The following is a 20,150-nucleotide window of genomic DNA, read 5'->3' on the forward strand; positions in this document are numbered from 1 at the left end:
AAGAAAGAAGTTACCATGGTGACATCCACCACTGGTTGTCCAAGTCCTGCTCTGAAGCTTCAAATTGATCATCTGGGTGAACTGCATCAATAGAGCCAGCTATAAACCTGAGGACGCAGCACACTCATTGACTAACGACTTATCAATCACATGTCGTTAGCCAATGAACATAACATTGATAATCCTCCCTTTTAACATTTAAACCAGGCACAATTAAGATATACATAAATGGGAAAGTGTTTACTGAGGTCAGGGCAATCTACCCGTAGACTCCTCTATAAACAGATGATTTTTTTGCAGCCACAGCTGTTGGCCCCTTGTAGTCAAAAGCTTGAAAAAGTCCTGTTTCATTGTGTACATGATGTTGTGTATTTTTGCAGTACGTGTGGGACCGAATGCTGGGAGGCTTCAAGCATAAAAACAACCGGACCAGAGAAGGAGTGTGCCTTTGTCTCATCGCCACGCTGAACACGTGAGTTTCCCTCCTTCGCTCGTTCTGCTCGAGCAGGCCGATTGGGCCGTCACGTGACCTCATTTTTAAAAATCTGTGTCCTCCCGTCTCCTCGTTTTTTTCCCGCTGCTCATTACTCTGATCTGTTTGTCTTACAGATATGGAGCCCAAGGCCTGACTCTCAATAAAATTGTTCCTCATATATGTAACCTCCTGGGGGACCCCACTAGTCAGGTAAAGCCTACCATGACATCTCTCTTCTCTTTTTTTTTTTTTTTTTCTTTTTAGAAGATTTTGTGTAATTTATGACCAAAACATTGAAGAGACACCAGGTGAAGTTTAAATTAAGCCAGCCGGCACCACCTTGTACCACCAGGTGGTGCAGTGAGTTAACTAGGGATGTCATATAGAGTACCTGATTAAATGCTGCCATCTGGAGGTGAAAGTTGTAATTTTTTTCACCCCATTGGTTTGTCTGATGAGTTGACTACATCATTTTATTCATGGTGACTCTGCTGGGGAACATCTGAATAGAAACGTCTGTTTGTTTGACTCCTCTCTGATGTTGTTGTGTGATGCTGGTCACCAGGTCCGTGATGGAGCCATGAGCTCCCTGGTGGAGATCTACAGACATGTGGGTGAGAGGGTGAGGCTGGATCTCAGCAAGAAGGGCCTGCCACAGTCACGGTAAGAGAACAGGCCGCTGCCGTTTAACAATTTTTCTCTTTGATAGCCTTCATTGATTAACGGTAGAGCGATGGTTAATGAACAGAGAGCCCTTTATTAGTTCCCTGTTCCAACCACAGCTTGATTTTCACGCGCTGTTTGGTTCAAGTGGGTAAAATGTAAAAGTCATTAAACATTTTATAGCAACCCTACTTTCAAGAGTCTCTTTTTAATTAGAATTATATAAAATTTTATTTAGCCTTTTTCACATATTGAGTTTCTACAGATTTGGCTGATGTACTGCAGGAATTTCCCATTTTTAATGCTAAATAAATTAGATGATTTTTCTTTATATTACCACGGTTTTAAATTGCTATCGAATTATCCATATATAAGGATTATACCTTCCTAAAACATGATTCTGCAGCTCATCGGAGCACCTGTGAACCTGTGATTTAGCATCAGAAATCAGCACAGAGTGTAAAATAAATGGTTGTTTAAACATAAAATATATATTCTGTTATGATTCATTATTTATGAAGTTGGCTGCAGATTTAAAGTTGAGCTGAACTGCAGTAGAGCTGGTGTGCGTGCACTTTTTGGTCTAAATCCACACTGCAGAGGTTACTTTCTGGCTCATGACTGAACACCCCAGATGATTTATTTTTTCCTAAATCGGATTTATGGTCATCGCTCTTGTAATCAGCCATGAACAAGCTCTTTGAAACGGCGCCAGAATTTTGTAGCTCGGGCTCAAAACGTGATTTCACGTTTAATATCAGATACCAGCGAACATTCAGATGCGGCATCTTCTTTGTTCCCTTTGTGTCCTCTTCGTTCCTCCTTCACACTGGGCCATATGTCTCTGCACCCCTCCATCACCCCTCTCGCTCGCTCTCTCTCTGGCCCCGTTGCCTGTTAGTCATCTGTGTGGTGGTTTCGGTCTATTTTGGTCCCTGCAGCAGAAAGCCGAGGGAGGGCTTCTCACCTCGGAGGTGATGGATAGTGCAGTAAACAGGTCTTTAGTTACTTTCTGCTGCCCATCTGCTTTGTTTTATGTGCCATCTGCATAATTATCTTCACATTCTTGTCTTTCTCTCTGTCCCTCTGTTACAGCTTGAATGTAATCTTCAGCAAATTCGATGAAGTCCAAAGATCCGGGAACATGATCTCATCTTCTGGTTCAGGTGAGTGCTCCTCCCTTTGCTTCAGGCTTCTTTCTGCTGGTATGCAGAGCACATTAGAGGCTGGCTGATGTGGAAATTCAAATCACATCTCTGTAGTTTTAGGCTGGATAAATTATATGTACCTCAGTGTCTTCTATCAAAAAGCAACAGGTGGGACGTCTCAAACACATTTATTAAAGATTGTAGTTTTTCCCCGTTGTCTGACTGGCTGACTCCCGCTTGGTCGGTCAGGCTGACCAAACAGCTGGTCTCTGAGGGCCTGTTGTCCTGAAAGTGAATCTGCAAAGGTTCCGATTTCCTGCACCTTTGTTTTTGAGTCAGCTGCAAAATCAGCTGAAACTTGCAGAGCTGGTTTCAGTGAACCTGGTGGCTGCAGAGGTTTTAGCTGAATATTACTGCGCTATATAAATACAGGCCATTTTACTGCTCCTGTTTTTTTGACCAGAGACTGTGACTTCCTCTGAGGTGTTAGGCTTCATCTGTGTTGTAGTTTATACATTTGTTGTTGTAGTTGTTGTTTTTGGTGGGCGTTTTGTATCAGACTGCTTCTCACAAGGACATATGAACTCATGGTTCAGTGAGTGTGTCCTTAGAGCTGCCCTCTTTGTAATCTGTTCAGGGGATGTCTGAGATTTTTAGCTACAAATACATGGGTTAAGGTTTCTCAGTTGCAGCCCCGGAGCATAAACAATTCTCTTTCTGGTGGTTTAAGTCGTTTTTGTTTCGAGGGGATGGCACAGCTTGGTGTGTCTGTCATATGGTGCAGGGTGAAATTTAGGAGTTATTTGACAGCAGAGCTTGAAGACAACATCTTCCTTGTGGCAGATTTTTCTCTCCTGTGTCATCACTCTCTTTTTCTGGCGTGTCAGCTTCTGAGTCTACCCTCCATGTTGAATGTGTACATGAATGTGGAGAAAGGAGGAGGGTGGGGGAGGGTTTCAGGCCCAATGGACAGCCTGGGGCGAGAGTCAGAGATTTCAGTTGTCCCTCTGTGGAACTAAAAAAAGACTAGCAGACTCTGTTAATATATCAGAAACACACAAAAATAAAACTGCAGTTGGGTGGATGTTAGAAATTCTTCGCATTTGGAGCTGCTGACTCTGTCTAATTGCAGCTAACGCCGCATTTACAGCAAGAACAGCTGATCCGAGGAGAACACGGTGAGACGGGGATCAGTGTTTCAAAACAGTCTCCACCTCCCGTCTCAGCTGCCGCTCTGAGTTTCTTTGAGTGTCATGTGAAGTTTAACTTTCAGTAAGACTTGATCAATCATGATGAGGCACGATTTTCTGTCAGATTTAAGCTGTATTCACCAGCCTGCTGAGTCACAGTCGCAATGTTAAGATGATGACACAGCATTTCAGTCGGCACTGAAGTTCTTTCATCTCTTTCCTGCTATTTTTATCGGTTATTTTTGCACCATATTTTCATCTTCTTTGTTCTGTTTATTCGACTCCTTAAATTGATCTGTATAAAATCCATCAAAGTGGAGAAAAAAAATCCCACCTGACACCCCCCCCCCCCCCCCCCCCCCCCTTAGTTAATCCTTGTTTTTTACTTATAGCCAGTCCAGAAAAAATGTTCTCATCAGTCAGTTTCTTTGTAATCTCCTTTAATTTCAGACACTGAGGATAAATAATATTGCTCAGCTCCGTAGGACATATGAAGCAACTCCTGAGCGTGAGTCCTAATAATAAATAAAGGTGGACACTTTAGCCAGTGTTCATGTTGCTGTGTGAAAGTTAACTTGGAGGACTGAGAGGAGCATGTACACATGACTCATTTCAGCGCTTATTAGATATTGAGCCTTTATATCCATCACGATCAGCTGCTTGGCTCGACTCGTCTCTTTCACAGCTCAACTGAAATTGACTCTGTGACTTGTTTTAATTGAAATCTGTCAGTCTTAGAGAGAGGGGAATGTCTGGTGTTAATGTGGATGGGCAGTGAGTGCCGTGACAGCAAAATAAGAATAGAATAGAATAGAATAGAATAGAATAATCCTTTAATTGTCCCACAAGGGGAAATTTGGTTGTAACAGCAGCTAGAAGACACATATACAACAAACAGGACACAGAACAGAAACATACACAGTTTTTCTTACATATTTACATCAAGGACAATGGTTACTATAATAAGCTCTAAGCATTGAGGAAATGGGTTGTTATACTGCACTGAGTTATTATAGGCCTTTTTATTTTTATTTCGTTTTACATTTTTTTTCTTGTACTTCAGTTGTAATTGTGTTAAACTGTAGTTTGAAGCGCAACTTTGATGTTTCATTGAGTTTATATTGTTTGAAAATGCTCAGTTAATGTTATTATGCAATGAGCACATTTGTCAGGGGCTAAATTTAACAGTCATTTAGAGTTTCAACGAACACATACATGGATGCCTGAGGATGGTAGTGTGACCAAACTGAGAGAGAGTATAGATGTTTCATCTATATATTAAAAAAAAAATATACAGTGGAACCCCGACTTACGAAATTAATTAGTTCCCGAGGGTCTTTCTTAAGTCGAAATTTTTAGTAAGTCGAAGCACCCATTGCGCCTTTTGAGTCGTTCAAGTGGAACAACGAAGCGCAAATACGAAAGCCAAGGGGGTTGTCACATGATTCGGAAGGCATTGTGGGCGTTCTGGGCATTCTGGGCTCAGCCAATCAGAGCCAGTGGATTTCGTTACACGGGCATCGTAACACGGGCAGAGATATTGCCGTTAAGTGCCTTCGTAACTTGAATTTTTCGTTAAATGGGGTCTTCGTAAGTCAGGTTTTTTTTTTTTAAAGTATAGTTTTAAATTTTATTTTGATTAACCTAACAGTTTCATTAAACTTTAAGTTTTGACTTTAGTTGTAGTTCACTTTCATAATAACTCAGGCACTGCAAAGGTTTTTTGTGCTTTTGTACCAAAACTAAGCAAAAAGCTAAGAGCGAACACTGAACTGAAGATGTGCACACATGAAACTGAAATGAGAAAGAATTACAGTAAATGTCTTTAGTTTTATTCATTTTTTTGTAAGGTTGGTCAAATTTGTTTACACAACTGGCCCGATGAAGCATTGCTGCATCTGATTATTGAGTCTGGTATTTCTACATGACTGTGGGTAAAAAAACCCGCATAAAGCTTTCTGTTGAATTTTGGTTCTATTCTATTCTGCTCTGTCCCCAAATCTTCCCCCTGAAAACCCTTCACATTACAGTAATTATGATTCAGTCTAAAACTGAAAGTAATTACACTGATTAAATAACACAGTAAAAATGAAAGTGAACTAAGAGAAAAAATATTCCTAAATTAATAAAAGTGGAAAACTGTAATAAATCCAGTTGGGTTTTTTTTTTCTTTTTTGCAAAGGGCAGAAGTTTAAACTGTTCCAAAGTTAACTGAAGGACAAGAGATTGAAAAAAGCAGCTTTGAATTCATGTCTAAAGGATGCGTAGTGTTGGAGGGATGTCAGCTAAAGCTCAACTATGTATTATCACTTTTTACCACAAGAGGAAGCAGTGAGTCAGTGCACCTTTTATTTAACCGTTGTGGTCGGCATCCGGGGGAAAAGACAAAGCCTCGGAAGGAATAGGGAGTAGGACTTAAAAGAAATGTCAGAAATTAAATTAAGGGCAGCACACATCCCAAAACATCTCAATACTCCCACTGGTAAAATGCTGCCCCCTGGTGGTAATAGATATAGTTGCAGAGGGTAATTACGAAACGTAGCTTTACCTCTCACAAAATTGAGCTATTTCAGCAACTAAAGTGCTATATGTTACACAAGTATCGTGTTTTTACAGCTCTCTTGGTGTATCCCATCCATTTAGTGTTTCATTTATCTGTTACAGATCAGCTAAAATGACTAATTTTATGATTAAAAATATCTCAAAAGTGCAAAAATATACAATTGCTCACTCTCTAGATGGTTGACTACAGACAGATGGAAAGAGACAGGCTGTTTTTTCAGGGAAGGAGACAAGGGAGGAGGGAGCAGAGTGAGAGACTGTGGAGGGATAAATCGACAAGAGCGAGGGAGGGAGCAAAACAAAGCAGCCATTTCTGTGGCAGTACTGTGAGGTAAACAGAGAGAGAGGTGGCAGAGACTTCGGTTAGAGCTGACCGATCGGTGGAGCGATCAGCTGTGGATCTGCATTCCTGTTCTGCTCAGCAGCTTTGCACCATGACAGCTGGAGAAGGTAAGACTGGAAATGCGAGGAGCTCTCAGACCACACGCTTTGAAACACCCAAAATATTATCATCGTCTCTTTTGCTCTGTGTTTGAGTTTTTATCTTTTTATGTAATCTTTTTTTTTCTGCTGCAAACTGAGCTCTGAGCCACTTCTGTACTTTTTTGATAGCTCTGGCAATCGAGGAGGGAGTCTCCGGTTGTTTCTGCAGCAGCGTGGCGTTATAATTATAAGTGTGACTGCTGTGACGAAGCTGCAGCAGCTTTCAGCGGTCACACTGTGATTTCTCCATGCAGTGCACATGGTAGTGTCACATTTTTTTGCCTCTTGTTTGGAGAATGCCTGCTGGTGCCTGAAGCCACGAGGGACAATTTGATTTTCCTTATCCTGGAAATGGTTACACATTTCTCTATATCATTTAGATAATTTGTTACATAATCCCTTCAATTATATATTTTTGTGCGTATAATTTTTGATAAGCACACCTTCGGTTTATGGTAGGAGTATACAAGGACAAAAAAATCTTGCTTCTGCTGACGTTTCGTTATAAAAGCAGCCAGCCCCGACATGAATTTTGTTTTGCAGTTTTACATCAGCGGTTCAGTCACTGGCAGAGCAGCAGTCAGCAGCAGCTCTTTTAAGAACCAAAGTGGAACTAAAGTTATTGCAGCACTTGAATTGTATGAAGAAAGCAGGTCATCCTCACAGTGGGAGTGGTGCGTTTTTAAATAGGCGGATGCTCCAAGAAACCTGATGAAGTGGGCGAAACAGGCTTTAGGAAACATGAAGTCAGAGATTTATTTTGCTGCAGTATTTTCCACTACTGATACAGCACATGTAGAAATAAACAAGAGTCCTTTCCACTCGCTTAGTTTCTATAAATATGTTGCGCGTGTGATATGTTGGTGAATTTCTGATTAAGCAGGAACCAAATAAACATTCTGCAGGTCAACGTAAAATCAGAAACAGACCGTCAGCGCTCCTCTGACAGGAGAGATGACATCGTGTGGGGCGGTGTGAGGGCGATCCTGGTCGTGTTCCAGACCTGCTGCGATCGCTTCATGCTTCATTTCTGCTGTTGTGCTCGGCTTTCACACGGCCACAGGGGTGAGGCGAAGGTAATCTCGAGCTGCTCAGGGGTGATTTTACCTGGAAGCAGAGTAGTATGGGCCACAAAAATTAGCCAAATAAATCCAGTGCAGTTTGTTTCAAAGCTTCATTAATGCTAGCAAGCCAAATGTTGACTTTAAGACCAGCTGCAAAAAAAGGAGCGGTTCTGTGACTAATATTTAGGTTTTCATAACAGTGTGTGGGAGTAGTCTGTTTATTGTTTTGGTTCCATTTTCTTTACATTTCCTTTCTTATGTATGATATACATTTCATGCATATAAAATGTTTTATTTTCTATAAACTACAGAGAGGAGAAAGAACTACTGAAACACAAAGGCTCACTTATGCACAGATATTAAACCTCCAAGCATCTGTGTGTTTGCTCTCAACACAAAATAAGCTGTAAGTTTGCTAATAAAAGCTGCATTTAAAACTTTAAATTGTCCCGTATCATAAATACAGCTCCATCTTTGTAACAAGCCAAATCTATTTAAAATCACTCGTAAAATCAGTGAGTTCTGACGATTTCTAATCATGTATAAACTGTTTGGAGGTCTGGTTTACCGTGGCGCATCGTTCAGATGGATAGCTTGTGTGGATATCTCGGATGTGAGCTAGAAGTTTGTATTATTTCTCCAGATCTGTGCACACTGAGGCTTCAGATCCAGGCTGTATTTATAACCACAGAGGAGAGCTGTGGGTGGGTGGGTGGGACGCCATGTCAGCTGCTCTTGAACACAATCACAGTGTTTTTGTGACTGGCTGAATTCCCAAGGCATTTTGTGTGCATTTGTTCTGTGTGTGTGTGTGTGTGTGTGTGTGTGTGAGCTCTCACAAGCCCCTTTCTGTGCTCTGCTGCTGTTACATAAACCCTGCAGACTCTGCAGGTTTTTGTTTCCCTCAGTGTTCAGCTGTGATGAGCAGATCTGCATCCTCAGCCTCATCATGACAGCCAGTTTAAGCATCTATTTCTTGACTGGAAAATAAACAAAATATGTTAATTCAGGTTGTAAGAGTCACAGAGTTTCTTCACTCATGTGACATCATGTCGGGGACTGTCTGTAAAATGAGAAATGACATGATTCTCTGAGCTGTGAAACCTGATTTCAAGTATAACTCCAGTGTGTGAACGAGGAGAAAGGAGAGCGCTTCATTCTAAGGAAGCTCTTTGATCGTGACACACACAGTGAAAGTGGTGCTTTGCAGAGAGCTTAACAAGCTCATTAATGTGTGTGTGTGGGTGTGTGCATGCTGTGTATTTGCTGCCATTGGCTGCTTTACTGTGTGGAGGAGGATTTGGCTTTAAAGCACCAAAGAAGTACCTTTTCTTTAAATGTCTTTGATTCGAAGAGGCCATACTGATAAAAATAGAAGGTTCAAACATACATTTTGCATGTCGACAGCTGGGAGCAAATGAGTTCACTCTTCATTGCCAACTGAGTTTATTAGCAAAATGTACAAATTTCCAGCTGTTTGCAAAAACTAGATCACAGCAGGACAGTTAAATGTTACAAGAGACGTCAACATCATCTGTTTTTAATGTTTTCGGTTGCAAAATCATTCAGCACCCCCCCTGCCAGAGGGAATTCACTGTCAGTTCACACATTTATAAATGACTGTGCAGACTTTTATAACTCCTCTGTAAATAAACTTTCACCAGAGTTTCAGCGTCTGTTGATTAAGGCCTACATTTATTATACATCTGATTATATATCAGCAAAATGACAAAGCAACTCATCACAAAGTTAAGAGATAGCTATCAAACAAGAGCCACACATACCAGTGTGTTTGCTATAGTTAGACCACTGCTGACCCAAAAGAACCAGACAACTATTCTCAGAACTATCTGAATGAAAGATGTCTTCTATTTTAGCTGAATGAGGTATTTAAACCCCTCTTGTGTAATTTTAATATTACGCACAAATAAATAATTTTGTAATAATTGTTCATCAGTACACAGCTGATGCGAGCGAGACTGTGTAAGGGGGTGGGGGGGTGTTGGAGGACTTTATATAAAACAAAGGGAGATGCACAGAAATGAAGAGATGAGTATAAACCTCTTGAATGATGCTTTTGTCTTACTGTTGCTCTCTGCCAAGTGAATCGTGCAGACAGCCCTTCTAGTCCTGTGATTCTGGGGTTTAAACAGCGTCTTTGATGGGCACAATAAGAGGCCGGTACAGCAGTGGCCCCTCTGCTCGGGAAACAGACTCTGCTGCACTCACAATCTGTGCAAATAGTTTGTGAACAGGCTCATTTGGGGGAGCACAGACCTGAATGTGAAGCAAATCCCAAACAGTAACAAGCAAACACTGTCACTGGAAACACTGAGAGAATGTTAATTAATGCTAAATAGAAATCTATGGGAGACTTCAATATTAGCAAATTCAAAGTATAACTTCCATTTCAACCCTTGTTTTTGGAATAAAGTCAACAAACCTTTTAAGGAGTTTCTTGCAATGCCAGTAATTGCTGTCCTCTGAGAAGGATTTTAATCTCAGAGAATGTATTTGTTAGAAAAATCCAATGTAATCTGTTTGCAGGATTCAGCTGTAGATGCAGTTTGCTCTCATTTGGTGATTCTTTTTCTGTTACTCTTAAAAATAGATATCCATTTTCTATTATCTATTTTCTTCTGCTTGTCCAAATTTGGGTTACCAAGTCAGCAGGATAAGCTGGTATTCCAGGCGAATAGTGCATTTAAGTGGTAATTCTGTCTGAGTGTCAGAGTCAAACATCAAAGGTACCCATTAGGGCTGGGCCATATCATACCGTTCACAGTAATACCGGTATAATGTTAGGCAATGATACGAAAATGAAATATCGTGATAGAATATGGGTCAAACGCGCATGCGCAGTGCCTTTGTTTTCATACGCACGTGGCAGAAAAAGCATGGCGGCGACGGAGAACGAGAAGGGCGAAAGCGGATCGTTGAGTGAAGGGATGAACCAGAATTGGTTTGTAAAAATGGTGCAACTTCAGTGGTGTGGAACTGGTTTGGCTTTCGTCAAATACACACCAAAGTACAATTTTTGGTAGAGCATGCAAGCGGACCATCGTTATTACCGTGTTTTTCGGAAAATAAGTCGCTCTTAAAATCCTTTTATTTTCTGAAAAATTGACAGTGCCCCTTATAATCCGGTGCGCCTTATGTATGAATTCTGGTTGTGCTTACTGACCTCAAACTTTTTATGTCTTACACAGCGCTCAAAAATCTGTAAAAAAATGTTTTAGCACGACTTTGATAAGCTACAAAGCCGCACTGCTTGATGGATTGTCATAGCATTACGGCTTCCGTAGTCAGGAGCCTCGCCGAGTGATACGTACTGTTCTTCAACATAGTATTACCGTATTGTGTGTGTATAACCTCTTTTTAAGTTTTGTAGATATATTACACATGGTTATAGTTCAGGATATGTCGGCCAGTTTCCACTGGAAATGCCTTTTGGTTAAACTGTCAGCAAGGAATTTGCATAGAAAACAGCTGTTTGTTTAAGTGAAAATACATTGATGGGTTTTTTGTTTGTTTTTGTTTTTTTTGCACTAATAAAGTTGTGGAGTTGTAAAGTATTTTGTCTCACGTCAGTTATATCGTCAGTTATATCATTATCACAAATTTTCAAATATATATCGTGATAAATATTTTTGGCCATATTGCCCTGCCCTAGTACCCATCGGTGGTCATGGATGTCCATAAAACATATGACCAAATTTGCTTCTGCACATTAAACTGTAGTGCTGGTAGTCCGAATCAGGTCATGAAACCTGCTCCGTTTCTGCTGATTCTACCTGCCAGTCATCATTTAAGTATTTGCTCATTGATTGTGTGAGGTCGCCGCCATGTGCAAATGTTTGAGAGCCAATCCTGTGTCATGTGTCAAAGCCCAAGGTGCTGAGCAGCTTCCTACAGGTGCACACTTACTGGAATGACGTGGTTCAGGCTCTGACCTGGTTTATCTGCCTGAACAACTTCACCTAGCTCTGGCTTCTTGTTAGTCTGACTCTCTGTTGGCCTCTCTTTCCTCATTTGGCTACATGTCTGTATGTAATGTATGGATTTAGCTTCTTAATCCTGCTTTCTCATTTAAAAAAAAAAAACTGTGATAATGCAAAAAATGAAGTTAAGTGCTATCAAAAGCAAATCAGAAACCCGAGGAAAAAGTTATTAGGGAAACAAAGACTGCACAAAGTGAGTCTTAACACTGGGACAGACAGTGAGGTGGATCTTTTTCTCATCACCACAGTGGATTATAAAAGTAGGTGTTCGTTGCTCATTGGACTTGTGATCGATAATTCTCTTTGTGCTTTTTGTCTACCCTGAAAGCAGGGTGACACCAGGGGAAACAGTTTTAGTGAAACAGAGACAGACATGTGTAGCCACAGGCTCACTGAAGTAATGAGACCACTGTGTCAGACTGCCCACACCATCCTGTTGGACAGGAAGTGATAAAAAATGACAGATTTTAATTAAATAGCGCCAAAAAAAAAAAAACCTGAACACCACAAGAGGAGTGTATGTGAGTGGCCTTTTTGAGTGTGTTTTGGGGGGGGGGGTTGTTTTTTTTTGCTGGCAGTATTTAAAAAATAAAGAGAAATAAATCAGCTGTTAATATGAACCAAAACAATTAATTTAATGCTGATAATTGTCTTAATTTACTTCAGTATTTATTCACCTTAAAAAAGGGGGGGTCAAATGTTTTAGGATTTTTTTTTTTCCTGTAATTATAATTTCATTTACTAATTATTTTTATTTAGATTATCGTCTTATGTTCATTTTTTACCTCAAATTAATTTATTCCGTGTTTATTTTTATAATTCTTAATCTGGTTTTGTTTTATATTTCCATAACTTTTCTTTCAGTCATACAAAGACAAGAACAAACAGATTTATAGGTGAACTGATCACATGTTGATTGTTGTCAGCTAAGAAATTCACAGGGACGTGAGCTCCTTCCTGCTCGGTGGTTCTAAGAAGCTCAGTTTTCTGTTCGAAATTTGACGGATCAAATCCCGTCTGTAACAAACGGGTATGAACAGAAGTCATGAGGTCTAAAATAAAATGGGACACTGTGCAAATCTCAGGAGATGGTAAACATCAGATTTCATCAGCACATAATTTGCAGGCAGAAGGTGATTTTTTTTTTTTTTTTAAAATAAAAAATAAAAAATCCTCCTCTGTTGTTTTAGGAAAACATAGGAAGTCTTTATTATGATATAACACTGATCACCAGTCAGCTGTCTTATATAACACCAGCTAAACTGCTGCAGTGAGTGATGGAGACACCGCCTTGGGCCTCATGAAGATCCCTGATGGACTCTTCTGGGCTCCCTTAGGGGGTACCAAGGGACAAAAAGGTGAAGAAGAAAACCGAGCGAGCTGGTGGGATAGCAAGAGGCCCTCCCTCTGTCCTTGATTTAGAGAATTTTCCTGAGCTAAACTTTCAGTTAATCCCCCGTTCCCCTGAGCTTTTCTTCTGTTTGTATAAAAAGATCCTCGCTGTTATATAAATCTGGGCTTCATGCAGATTACTATTGCCAGCTCTGACAGCTCCACTGTGCACTGCACCCACAGTGTATCCTGACACCTAGTGGACAGAAAAGGCAGCACACCTCTCAGTCCTCAAACAACAGGATTTGCACCTTTATTTTCAGAGGGGGTTAAACAACACTAACGAGTTAATACAGTGAAATAAGAAATGAAAACTGAAATGAGAATATGTGTCTACAAAATAAAAAAAAAAAAATGCAGTTAATTTGGTTAAAACACACCCATTCAGAAGGAGGTGATGTAATCGCGTTGTTACTCGCGCTGGATGTGGGGTATACCAAGTGTCCCTTTTCTTATGTGGGAGTGCACAGCATTTTTTATCCCATTGAGAAAATATCCCCTATTTTAATTATCAACATTCAACAGTCCACACTGCAGTGTTTAGCTTTTATCCAAAGAAACTGTATCACTGTGGGTCGTAGAGTGTACATTATAAGACTAGAAAATTAGAAAGATGCACTCATTACAGTTCTTCCTTTCAGGCTTATTGCATTTAGTGAGTTCAGATAAAATGCAGTATTCCTCTCCTTGACATGATTACTGCCAAACCTGCAGAATTCAAATGTGTCTGTTTTTAAGTTCTGCAAAGCAAAATTCCCGACCTGTCCCACACAAACCTGCTCTCTGTCCCTGCTTTCATTTCTTCTCTTACCCACGCTGGAAACTAACTGATACTTAAGTGAATTTAAGATGAAATAAAAACGTAATATGGATGCAGATCTTGGTCCCCTTTTAAAGTCACATGATTAGTATTTTTGCTGTTTCTCCCCTGCAGATAAACTGTTGTTGTTTTCTCATGAAATGTATTTCTCACGTGTTTGGTTGCGTCTTTGCTTTGCTGTGATGATAAAACACAGAGGTGTTAAACCTGCTTTACTTTCACAGCTACAGCAGATACTTTTGATACATTTCCAGAGTACTTGTAACCAGTGTTGTGTTTTATCACAGTTGTGTAAAGATCGATGAGAAACTGAACAAACAGTTTTAGTCTGACAAAAAAACCCAAAACATTAAACTGCTGACGTCTCTCACGACCTCCGCCTGTTACAAGTGATGAAACCTTTACAGGAAGATGGAGGTGATGTCCAGAGGCTTGTGGGCTGATTGCTGCTGTCACCACTCACTTACCTTCAGATGCTCTAATGACCCGCCTCAGGCTGTGGCACACACTCTTCTGTGTGTGTGTGTGTGTGTGTGTGTGTGTGTGTGTGAGAGAACTGCTCATCTCATGTTGCATGCCGCTTTAATTGCTCCCTGGATAAATCACACACACAATCCAGCCGTTGTGTCAGCGTTGCTGGCAGCAGCTGCTCTGACAGCTGTGATCAATACTCTCATCTGTGTGGTCGGGCGCTGTGCTTTCTGCTTAGGTGTGCGAGCTGTTAGCCTTTACGAAGAGGCGAGGGGGCGAGTGTTTAGGTGATTGGCTATTGGTTTTGCTGGCCTACGGATGACGTCTGATAACTGATTACTTCCTTTAACATGGAAAAAAAATAGATGCGCTGATGAGCAGCTTGGCCACTTAATCAGACTTTCTAACAGTGGTGTGATGGATTGCAAGGATCATACCTAAAAGAGCTGTTCTAGAAACAAAAATAAATCCAAACAGATGAAAGGAGTCAGTTAGGGTGGTTCAGGCAACTGATTAGGGGGCTTTTGTCTCATGGTCTCAAGGAAAGAAAGTCCATATGGGGCCATATTTACTAACAACCCTTTTGATATTAAATTGGCCTAAAAGGTGTGTACACAGGTGTCTTTGTAGTGTCCAACATTTTGGAAAGAAAATAATGAATTTAATCACAAAGTTTAAATTCATGAATGTCTACAGCAGACACTTTACTGCAGATTTAATACGTTATGTTATGTTGTGTCTGATATGGCTGTATTGGCCTCTCTTGGGTGTGTTAATGTTATTTGGAGCAAGTGGGGCATAAGTTATCAGAGTAAGTGTATAATTGTCACGTGTAGGTCGTTGCAAAGCTCAGAGCTTTGAGCCACAGCATCACACTTTGAATCTGCCCTGTGGGTCTGCAGCCCCACGTGTTTCTGGGCCTCAATAATACAAAACGGAGCTCAACCTGCAGCATTTGTGGGACGGAGAATCCCAATATCAGGTGCACATGGGGGTGCGTCTTTTTTTTTACAGGCAGCAAAGTAAGGGTTTACAGTAAGCTAATGGCTTTTCATTGTTTGAGAGGTTTAGCCACATAGAGATCGATCGATAGAGAATAGAGAGCGAATAGCATCTGCACGTCTTTTCTCAGCACCCACCGAGCTTCTTTGGTTGCACCTCGTGTGTGGATTGTACTGGTTATTTTACTCTAAAGTGCACACTTCCATGGACCCAGGATCACATCTTGGCTCTTTGAGACGTTGTGTTCATCATCTGTGTTCTGGGTGACGTGTCAGTTCGACTTCCAGCTCACATTGTGTTGTTTTTTTTGTTTTGTTTTTCAGTCAAGTATAAAGCGGCTGGGATGAGAATTGGCTGAGCTAAGTCACAGAGCTAAGGCTGTGTTTCTCAGGGGTCTTGATCATGAGTGGGTTGAGAGTCGAGTAAGCAATTGAGAGACGGTCTGCAGTGATGAGGATGCTGTGCTGGTCTATTGTGGTGAAGAGAGAGCAGAGGGCCACAGAGAAGCTATTGATTTACTGGTGATCTACATTCCGACCCTCACCTATGGACGCGAGGTGTGGGCAGTGACAAAGGATGAGATCACCGATACAAGCAGTAGAAAGGAGCTTCCTCTGGAGAGTGTCTCTTAGAGAGGGTGAAGAACGTGGGCATACAGGAGGGGTTTGTCCTCCACATCAAAAAGCGAGGTGCTTTGGGCTACTGGCCAGGATGCCTCCAACCTCCCAGGGAAAGAAATATCTATCGGCTGGCTTATGAACACTTCAGACAAGCTGGAGGACGAGGCTGGATAAAGAAGGTCTGAGCATCTCTGATTCCCCCGAGACCTGCATTTCGATAAGCAACAGATAAAGCTTCATCATTATTGACTTCTTTTTGAGAAACTGCATTTAAACACGACAGTGTGGTCATCGTACAGGAACTGTGCTCAGTAAATACAAAATGCTTCATAACCTCAGACCCCTCCCTGTTTTTAGAGCCTTTAGTCCAACAGCATCAGCAGTGATGTTACTGTGACACATACACACACACACACACACACACCTCAGGGAGAGGGCTGGTTTGTCTGGGAGTGTGCCGGAGCCACACACAATCCATTCGACAGAGATGCCTGAAGAAAGCGAGAGTGTGTGTTAGAGGCTGCTGCCAAGACATGCTGAGGAAGCTGATGTGCAAGAAAATCTGCCCTCGTAAGAACGATGCATTTATCTGTCCTCATTTTCATCCTCGCCGCGCTCGTCTTGCCCTGCACAGCTTCCTGTCTGTCTGTTATTGCTCTGCTCTCTCTGGCTCTGTGCGTCTCATGTCTGCCAACCTGTTGCCTTTTTGTCCCTGTCATGTTTTGTATTTCTTGGTCATGATGATGATTTTCATGCAGGGAGCAGCTTGTGCGGATGAAGCTTCTATTTTATGTATCAGTTTATTATACGTGGCTCCACAAATAAAAGACAAGGCACAAACCTGATTCCTAAACAGCAAGTTAATGTCTCTAAATGTCCTCAGACAGCGGTCATGATCATGGCTGCAAACACCGCCTTTATCTCCGTGCCTCAGCTGGCGGATATCACCACCGGCTAATCCCTCGTGTGAGTGGTCACGTTGGGCAGGTGACGCCGGGGGCCATGTGTGCACTGCTGCCAAACCAGATTAGAGTCAGATGGATGGAATGATTAAAACGTGCACAGATACATACACCACCTGACAGATTGCCCGTGTTGCACTCTCCCCCCTGAGAGGTTATCCAACGCAGCAATGACTCAGGGCTGTTTAACACTTAAGAGAATGATTTCAGCCTCTGAACGATGACTGAACGGTGCTTTATTGATCCTTACGGGAAATAATTCTCACAGTCAGCCAGCCTATATTGAAAGCCTAAGTCACCTACACCCTTTCTCATTTCTTCTTCTTCTTTTTTGCAGATAAGAACTTTGAGGATGAGGACTCTGTGGACGGAGGCCGGTCCTCCTCCTCCTCCTCCAAAGCACCACCCAGTGGCAGGAGGACTGTAGTGAGCTCTGTCAGAAGACCCAGCTCAGCCACCACGCCAAAGCCCACGGGTGAGGGAGAGGTTCAAGCTCAGCTCAGTGCTGGGAATAAATAATCTGCTGCTGAAAGTCACTATTTGTTCTGATTTAATGAACAGTTATTCACATTTTAGTTTAACCCTGGGTCATAACAGTTTACCCTCAGGCAGCCGAGCTCTGTTGGCTGGCGATTCGTTATGTTTTAGAAAGAAATCTTTGTTTGACGGCAGTTTTTCGTTTGTCATAGATGTGCTTGCATTGAGAGCAGGTTGTTAATGACTGAACCAAGGCTTCTGTTCTTTGGTCAAATTCGTAGTTTAAAAGATGCTGTTGAATACCATTTAAAATGCCTTATGTATATTTTTCAAAGGTAAAGAAGCTGCTGCTGGTGCTGTTGATGAAGAGGATTTCATTAAAGCCTTTGAAGACGTGCCCTCGGTCCAGGTGAGCTGGCCACATTCTCCATATGAAACCTTGCTTAGTATGATGGTAGTTAGATTTCCCAGAGGGTGTGGCTTTAGGAGTGTTAGAGGTAATTGGTCCACACCTGTGTGATGGTCCAAAATACTTGGTCCATCTCATGATGATAGCACAGGTTGCTATCATCATGTGGTTGGGATTCTTGGCTTGAACAGCTGAATCATGAAGTGCCTTAAAACTACTTCCACATGACTTAAAGGCGTTCATGATTTCTGGATGTCATGTCAGATTGACTTTAATGAATCCACGATGTTTCATCTCACACCACCTGGATGTTTAATCAAAACAGACAGCATTTAAAAAACTGATATAATTCTAGCTTTATTGCTCTTGGCTGCACTGAGACAAAAGGGTGGGGTAATGACAAAACAAAAGGCAGTTAATGCTAGCTAATTGGTTATCTGGTTATCTAGAGTAATCAGATTATTGCTTTAAAAATGTTCCAAAAGGCTCCAACAGCACAAACACCTTGCAGAGCTCCAGTTCAGGGACTCCAATTAGCTGAGGTAAAGCCTCACAGGCAGTTAGCAGCTACAGCCACGCCCCCGACAATGCAAACTTTAAGCCTTGATTAAAACATTGCACCAAAACAGTCTTTGTATCAGTCTGTAAACATGTTTATTTCTGCTGTAAAGTTGGACATTTTAATAACGTGGGGACTGATTCACTGCCTGAGCCTCTAGTGGACATTAGAGGAACTGCACAGTCTGGTGATTTGGGGTCAGTCACTTTGGTGCACCATATTGAAATAAGTCCTGCTAATATTGTGGCTTCCCTTCCTGTCCCGTTGTGCACAGATCTACTCTAACAGAGAGCTCGAGGACCAGCTGACCAAGATCAGAGAAGTGCTGTCTGATGACAAACATGACTGGGAGCACCGAGTGGTTGCGGTGAGATTCTGGAAGCACATGTGTCCTCTTTAAAACACACACACACTTACATATAAAGATGATAGGTAATATATATTTGATCATGACATTTTTTTTCTCTTTTCTCATTCCTCTGTAGCTGAAGAAGGTCCGTTCCCTCATGTTGGCGGGGGCCACTGATTATGAAGGTTTCCCTCAGCAGCTTCGACTTCTTGAGGCTTCCTTCAAGCTGTCAGCTAAAGACCTGCGCTCCCAGGTGGTCCGAGAGGCCTGCATCACGCTGGGGTAAGACAAGAAGACTTTACTGACTGAGATTTTAGAAGCCTTGCAACACCCTTAACCACCTGCAACATCAACATATGTCTGGGAACAATTTTATAGAATAATTTAACATTTAAAAAAACAGATGATGAACAGATGAAATGACATGTATTCAGACAAATAAGTGAGATTTCAACAACATCTCAGTTTTTCCACATACATCGAGTCTGTTGTTGTTATAATATGCACATGAAGATTTATTTCATGCTGTGTAAACCCATCCAGTGGGCTGACTCGGACCCTTTGGCAAGCTGGCACCTATGTAAATTGTCAACTGGCCATTAGGTATAAGTACCTGCTGTAATCAGTCACCTGCAAATTGTTTTCTGAAACGTTCACCACCAGGAAGCAGAATTATACCAGTGAGTGAGCTGCTGTTTTTCTTTTTCTTTTCCCATTTCTTTCAGAGACCTCCTTTTTGAATTCTTCTTATTATTTCCCTGGTTGACTCACTGCAGCTGTTGTTTCTTCAAATTCTGTTAAAGCTGTAGTTAATTGAAGACTTTTTAAAAACAGTATTAATAATATGTACCTTAAAAAATTAAACATAGTTGTCCTTAAACCCTGGATGGCAAGAAAAAGAACTCTAAGTAAATGACAGAAAAACTGAATTAGCTTTTTTTCTTTCTCTTCTTTGAGTTGATTGGTTTTCCTGTCATAGCAGATTTTTTAAATGATCTTTTTATAATCTAAATGTGTAACAATTAATTTATTTTAATAATAAAATAATTAGTTAAATAAAATGAAAGCCTGAGGGTAATTAACAATGCTTTTATGCGTGAACATCCCTGGTTTAAGAGCGGGAGGAGACCCAGTCCCAGCTTCAGGAATCATATGTGCTCTGAGTGTCAGCCCCAGGCCCAAACAAACAAGGTTGTGTCAGGAAGTGCATCCAGCAACACAAACATCTCCCAAGTTAAACATGCGACTCCATCTGCATTGGCGACTGCATCTGAATGAGCATCTGAAAGGGTTTTTCAAAAACTTTATAAACAATTAATGCTTATAAATTTTTACAGTGTTTATTGTTATTTATGCTTTTGTATTTATTCGAGTCTTGTTTTATTGTTGTAAAACTGGTGTTTTGATCTGTTTGCCTCGATTGGAAAACACTTTGAGTTTGTAAACATGATTTGACTTTCTGGTATAACGCTGCCACCTTGTGGTAAATGATAAATGGTAAAT

The 20,150-nt window shown here is 41.2% G+C and overlaps 1 protein-coding gene across 27 annotated transcripts in view; it reads left to right on the plus strand.

Annotated features, from left to right (window-relative positions):
• Positions 1-20,150, plus strand: part of clasp1a (cytoplasmic linker associated protein 1a) — a 93,472-nt gene that overhangs the window by 30,841 nt on the left and 42,481 nt on the right. For 26 of the 27 annotated variants that reach the window (XM_085385235.1, XM_085385236.1, XM_085385242.1 and 23 more), the window contains exons 5-12: positions 381-472; positions 610-685; positions 1,041-1,138; positions 2,234-2,304; positions 17,191-17,328; positions 17,666-17,739; positions 18,573-18,665; positions 18,784-18,929. In XM_085385235.1, the coding sequence (XP_085241361.1) occupies positions 381-472; positions 610-685; positions 1,041-1,138; positions 2,234-2,304; positions 17,191-17,328; positions 17,666-17,739; positions 18,573-18,665; positions 18,784-18,929 (788 nt within the window). Of the gene's footprint in view, positions 1-380; positions 473-609; positions 686-1,040; positions 1,139-2,233; positions 2,305-6,317; positions 6,489-17,190; positions 17,329-17,665; positions 17,740-18,572; positions 18,666-18,783; positions 18,930-20,150 lie in introns of those variants that run through there. The other variant, XM_085385256.1, reaches the window with a different exon arrangement.

This window comes from Rhamphochromis longiceps, linkage group LG16 (assembly GCF_057381845.1).
Source record: "Rhamphochromis longiceps isolate RC_006_pf linkage group LG16, R_longiceps_female_GT1.1, whole genome shotgun sequence".
In the NCBI taxonomy this organism is placed as follows: domain Eukaryota; kingdom Metazoa; phylum Chordata; class Actinopteri; order Cichliformes; family Cichlidae; genus Rhamphochromis; species Rhamphochromis longiceps.